Source organism: Nematolebias whitei, chromosome 21 (genome assembly GCF_014905685.2).
Source record: "Nematolebias whitei isolate Nwh7 chromosome 21, NemWhi1, whole genome shotgun sequence".
Lineage (NCBI taxonomy): Eukaryota > Metazoa > Chordata > Actinopteri > Cyprinodontiformes > Rivulidae > Nematolebias > Nematolebias whitei.
In genome coordinates, this window is record NC_056518.1 from 21122085 (window position 1) to 21128207 (window position 6123).

At 40.1% G+C, this 6123-nt stretch overlaps 1 protein-coding gene across 2 annotated transcripts in view; it reads left to right on the top strand.

The window, feature by feature from the left end:
• The first annotated feature begins 2674 nt into the window (after window positions 1–2674).
• pabpc4 (poly(A) binding protein, cytoplasmic 4 (inducible form)) overlaps window positions 2675–6123 on the top strand; it is an 8707-nt gene continuing 5258 nt past the window's right edge. For both annotated transcript variants that reach the window (XM_037695129.1, XM_037695130.1), the window contains exons 1-2: window positions 2675–3046; window positions 4848–5041. In XM_037695129.1, coding sequence (XP_037551057.1) covers window positions 2854–3046; window positions 4848–5041 — 387 coding nt within the window. In that variant the 5' untranslated portion in view covers window positions 2675–2853. The remainder of the gene's footprint in view (window positions 3047–4847; window positions 5042–6123) is intronic.

A 6123-nucleotide genomic window follows, 5' to 3' on the forward strand; every position in this document is an offset into this window, starting at 1 on the left:
GTTTCTGAACAGTCTAGATGTATTGAACAAAAGTGAGGTGGCTGAGCATGCCTAAAGTTGTGCAGCTGGTCGGTTTGCACTAATTGGCTCTTGGGTGGAACAGTTCTGCACTCATTCAATGGGTGAGCAAAGTGTGTGGTTTTTTTTTTTTTTTTTTAATAAAAACACAAGTGAATGGGCTTAAAACGTCCTTTAAACTTGATCAGGATTTACTTGGACTTAGCTGACAGGCCTAAAACATATCCAGATGCACATGCCTCCAGTAAAATCTGCTTTAAACAAACGGGTGCTCAACTTTTTTTTTTTTTTTTTTTGTTTGCCCATTTTCAGTTAATCACCCTAAAGAAGCCATGCAAAAGTAAAACTTGTCAAATTAATTCGTAATCATGCTGTCAAAAGCAGTTTACTTGGCTTTTGTTCAAATTTTAAGTATTCTAATTTTACCAAAGGCAAAATTTATAAATGTAGTACTGGGAACCCTTGTATGGTGTTTGGAGCTGTGGGACCAGTTTTTACTTTTTATTCTCCCAAGTAAGACTCTCGCTTCATTTTGGTGAACATGCCTCACCATTTGTCGACCACACACTCTACATCTCCCACACATTTATATTGCACATGGGATGCTCGGATGCACTGGACCCAGGGCTAATGAAGTCAAACTTCACTCTGTACTCCAGTCTGGGCCTTGTGTTTTGTGAGCTTTTTTTTGTTTTTCAACGGTTACAAACTTCAGTCCGTCACCTGTCTGGTCTTGACATTTTTATCCTTCGCTTTGCAGGACCAAAACTGAGATTCTCGCATAGGGAGATAAGACTCATCTTGTGTACTTGTCAAAACTGATCAAGATGGCTGAAAAGTCTGCTCGGATGGCGTTAGAAATGATTTTTGAAGAGGGAAGCTGACAAAGAATTTTCATAAGTTGGGACCCATTTCTGAAAATCCAGCGTCTTTATGGCAATTTAGAGGATGAGATGACTACTGCCAAAGCAACGAGCCACAGGACCAGCCTATTGGCAGCTAGTAATTGTCAAATAATGGATAAATTAAATGGTTTTCATGTTGGACAGCCACCACTCATGGCTGCCAGTGTAATGGATGCAACCGGATGGCAGTTTCTATTGTGGAGGACACCGTTGTCTTGAGCTTTTCATTGCAGATTAACATTATTCTAGACTGCAACTTTTGAAGAAAGGCACACTTTTGGACAAATGTGGAAAGAGATGAACCAAATCCATTTACAGGCCTTTGGGGTTCATGCCCAAAAAGGTATCCACCATCTCTGTGCACAAAAACTGGAAGCTTTTTTTCTTACAGTATCTTTGAAAACTTCCACATGATTTCCAGGTTATACACTGATACTAAGGATGACATCAGCTGGACAGAAAGACAAGCTTGCCTTCAGGACAAGTGAATATATTGCCTCCCCCTGCTTTACAGCCTTGGGCCTGATGTCACACCTGAGGGTCTGATGCCATTTAGGGGCAAGTGACATCAAAACTTTAAATATGGAATAAAGATTTGGGCAACCTGTGAATTAAATGCTTAAAACCTACAAGCTGGAAGGAAGAGCCCCTGGGAAAAATCAAGAAATGAGCATCGTCCTGGACACAACAGTAGTGGACACATGTGCAAAACTTTTTTTTTACCTCATAAGTTTGGATTGGAGCTCCTAAAAAAAGAAACTGACCATTGTGAGAATATTGACAAACTATATTTAAAATTATGGAGGGATGGGGGGGACAAAGAAGCACTTGCATTTAAAAAGTGTAATCCAACAATGTTGCTGGCAATTTTTAATCGGGGCTATTCAACTAAACTGCTTGGGGGGGCACAGTAACTGAAAGCCAGCAGCTCGGGACTAGGCATCCAGCAATTAGTCATTATGTAAATAAACCAAGTATTACAATCATTTTTACTGTTTAAATTTGTTTATTTTGTTGCATTCAATCATAAATGCAATAAAAAGAACCCAAAACCAGAACATCCATCCCCCACTCACTCAAAAATTAAATTAAATTATGAATTCATTGGAGGGCCTGACTAAAGTCTCCCACTGGCTGAAAGTGGCCCACGGGCCGCCATATGAATAGCCTTGATATAACAATATGCTGTTTACATGGGGTGAAGTAAACATCAGCAAAGTTTTTTTCTTTTCTTTTGTGAAACTGAGTGGAATTTGAACAACAAAATTCACCAGACGCACAAACACTGGCTGTGTAATAAAAACATGAACAACATACATGAATTAATTACACAAATTGTAAAGTAAATTTAAGCAGTTGATGAAGACCTAAGACAATTTACTCAAATGTTCATCAGTGTCATACATTCTTGTCACGTTTCCAGCAGTTTTCTCCCTGAATGATTTATTTATTGCTGGATCTGTGGAGTCCCTCTCCAAGCAGGCGTCGCTGTGGGGAGCTGCTCTCTGTGTTGGTCTGCCTCTCAGCGGTGCTCTCTCCCTTTTACAACACATGCTCTGGTGGGGTTTTTTTTTCCCTCTCCAAAGTTTGACCCTGACCACTGACAGCAGCTATAAAGTGCCCGTGCTTTCCTCACGCACTCTCTTTCCCCGGCCACAAACCCACCGTGAGTTCCCAACTCACTGTTCTCTAATAAAACTGAAAAACTCATAAAAAAACATAAAATCTACAAAATCCTTAAAAAATATATACCTAAAAATACAAACTCTTAAAAAAAAAAAATTGCAAATTAAAAAAACAACAAAAAACAACAAAAAGGTGTGGAGGTTTTTAAAAAGAAGTCTACAGGATCTTAATTTTATTTTTTTATTTTTATTTTTTTTTGGAGTCCGGGTCAGAGGAAGTTCTTTTATTTTGGAGCAGAAGAAGCATGAACACAGCTGCTGGGAGTTACCCCATGGCTTCTCTGTATGTGGGCGACCTGCACCCCGACATCACCGAGGCGATGCTGTACGAGAAGTTCAGCCCCGCGGGCCCCGTGCTCTCCATCCGCGTCTGCAGGGACATGATCACCCGGCGCTCCCTGGGATATGCTTATGTCAACTTCTCCCAACCTGCTGACGGTAAGAAAGTACCTGGGGGTGGAGGGGTTCAGCTACTTTGAGCTTGATTGTGACATTGTTGATCAAAGCTATGTTATAAATGTTAAATATTCTCAATTTGGAGTGAGTAAATAGTCTAAATGCTTCAAATATTAATAGCTTTTTGCAACATATGGATCAGAATATTCCATTAAATGTCATTTTTACAAAACAGCTGAAACAGTGTAAAACAATAGTGTTCTACTCGGACACGTATACAGAGGCCAAAAACATAAGGGACAATTTTCATCCACATTTAAGGAATAAGGAGTCCGATTGTTCATATAAAACATGATTTGCCTCCTTAGACATGTTGCGATGAATTTTAAAGGAAACATCAGACATCTTTTCATGGCTGCAAGCCCATCAGATAAAGTTTGATTGGTGCAATTTGTATGTTTTTTGTTTGTTTCTATGTTAAAATCAAATATGCCAAAATGTGGTTATGTTTCCTGCCTCCATGTTGGCTGCATATGAGAAATCTGCAGGTTTTTTTAAAAGCAAAACAACTCACGTTGCCTCAGATTGACAGGCCAGTTTTGATTAAAATATTAACTCACGGTTCAAATAAAACTATTAAAGGCCTTCAGTCTAATAAACATTGATCTGTTTGGTTTATTAGTGATCAATTCAAGTTGCCTTTCTTAGTTTCCACACTGCAGCAGAGCTCTGAGTAAAAAAAGCAGGTGTTGAGGCCTGGTGGCACTGCCCACACTGTGAACATTTCTCCTGTTGTATCAACAGAAAGCACCTGTCACAGCTTATCTGAGCTGGACGATGTTCCCAAAAAGTCCGAATTAAAAGGGTTATGGCGGGGTTGTTTCCTGGAAGGGGCTTCTGAGGTGAACTGCAGGGGATAAGATGTAAATTTAAATATCGACTGAAATGTTGGAGCAGTAATGTTTAGTGACAGGGATTCTCGTAATAATGTGATAACTGGATTTACTCACTTGTGTGAACATGAGAGCTGTTGTTGCTCATCTGTGCAATTGTGAATGTCCCTTTCCTCATGGTTGGTAGAGAATGTTATCCTCACGCTCCATGCCAGCACATGCCTGTCAGGACCCCCCCTCTAAATATAGCACTTCCCTCACAGCAACCGTAAATTTGCCTGCTGCGAGACACTTGAGACAAACCGTTAACAATTGCCATCTTCTTAACCCTCAACTCTGAATTAATTAGTTAAGATCTTTAAAAAAAACAACAACCAATTTAAACAAGGATTTTTACTCTGAACCTTCCAGAAGTCCACGTGTTTCACACCCTCGTCTCTGGTTGTGAAGTACAATTGCAGGCCAAACTGCTGATGCCAGCAGACGCGAGGGAGCTCTGTTTTGTTTACCAGACACTTTCAGCTGGAAAGGCACGTGTGTGGCGCGACTAAACAAAAGGATGTTCAGCACACGAGCACATAATGATAAGAACTGATGCAACAGACGAGCGAAAAGGGTTATATTGGTCTCACTGGGCCTAAATGAAAGTGTCACATTGGTTGAGAAATGTTGCATATAAGCATGTGTGAACAGGGGGGCATGTGGATTTGGTTTGCAGCTGCTCAACACTTGTCCCCAGCTGCTGGCAGATCAGCCACATGGTCTGCGGCTGTGTCCACCATGTGGCTAACAGTACCCCGCAGGAGGGCAAAATCTTCAGAATCCACAGCTTTGTGCCGTTTCTGTCTCCATGCTGCTGAATGCTGCTCACTAAGGTGTGTTTTCTGAGCTGAAGCTCTGCATAAACAACAGCACGTGACCCCCGCCTCTCTCTTTGTCCTGCCCTTTAGCTGAGAGAGCCCTGGACACCATGAACTTTGACGTGGTGAAAGGGAAGCCGATCAGGATCATGTGGTCACAGAGGGACCCCTCCCTCAGGAAGTCTGGCGTGGGCAACGTGTTCATCAAGAACCTTGACAAGTCCATCGACAACAAAGCTCTGTACGACACCTTCTCTGCCTTTGGCAACATCCTCTCCTGCAAGGTACTTTACAAGCACGGGAGTTTATTTGCCGTATCCGTATGCATCAGAAATATTCATCATGTTGCATTGTAACCATAAAGATTCAGTTTATTTTTACAGCACCAGCTCACAATAAGTCATCTCAGTGCACTTTACAAAAAAAAATATATATATAAAAATAGTTCCATTCAAATTCAATAAAGGTCTATAATACCTTGAAGGAATGCATATCACCCACTACATTTTGACTGTAGGATTTAGAGTAAGCTCCGTTTACATTGAGAACATGATGAAGAACCTTATTTTGTGCAATGCTGCAGAAAGTTATAATCAAAGTATTGTGAGTGACTCTGTTATTACCACATTGAATTGTTGCTCAATATCTGTAAATTTGACTGATTTACAGCCACTTTTGTTTTTTAGGATCAGTTTGCAGACGTCTTGAATCTGTCTCCATAAGTCATTTAGATGTAGATGCACATCCAATGATTACTTCCTGCAAATTTTATTCAACTCTGTCCAGTGGTTTATGAGATATTTGGGTAAAATCAGACACTGTTATCATCCACCTTCACCTTTTGACAGCAGGCTATAATCACATTAAATTAACATCAGATTCAGTAGAAAATGCCAATTAGTAAAAAAAAAAATTGTCTGAAAAGATAAGCTGTCAAATCAGCATTTCACATTGGAGCTTTATTCTTCACAGATGGTTTCTAAGTTTCTTGTTTTAATTCGTCTAAGAATCCAAATCCTGCTGGACAGAAAACAACATTACAATGATACTTTTATTTCATTCATTTCAATGTTAAACACTAAGATTTTCTTTTAATCTCTGCATAAATACTTGGACTTTTGACATCAGCCTGGTGCTGAGATTAGATTTCAACTCAGATCTGGATGGTGATGACACTGTAGCCTAATAACTCCATGTTTTCCCCTTTAACCATAATTGAAGTAATACTGTAATTTCTGGACTATAGAGCACATCTGAATATAAGCCACACCCACTTAATTTAAAAATAAAAACTGTTTTATACATATATAAGCCGCGCTTGTGTATAAGCCGCGCTTGTGTATAAGCCGCGCCTGTGTATAAGCCG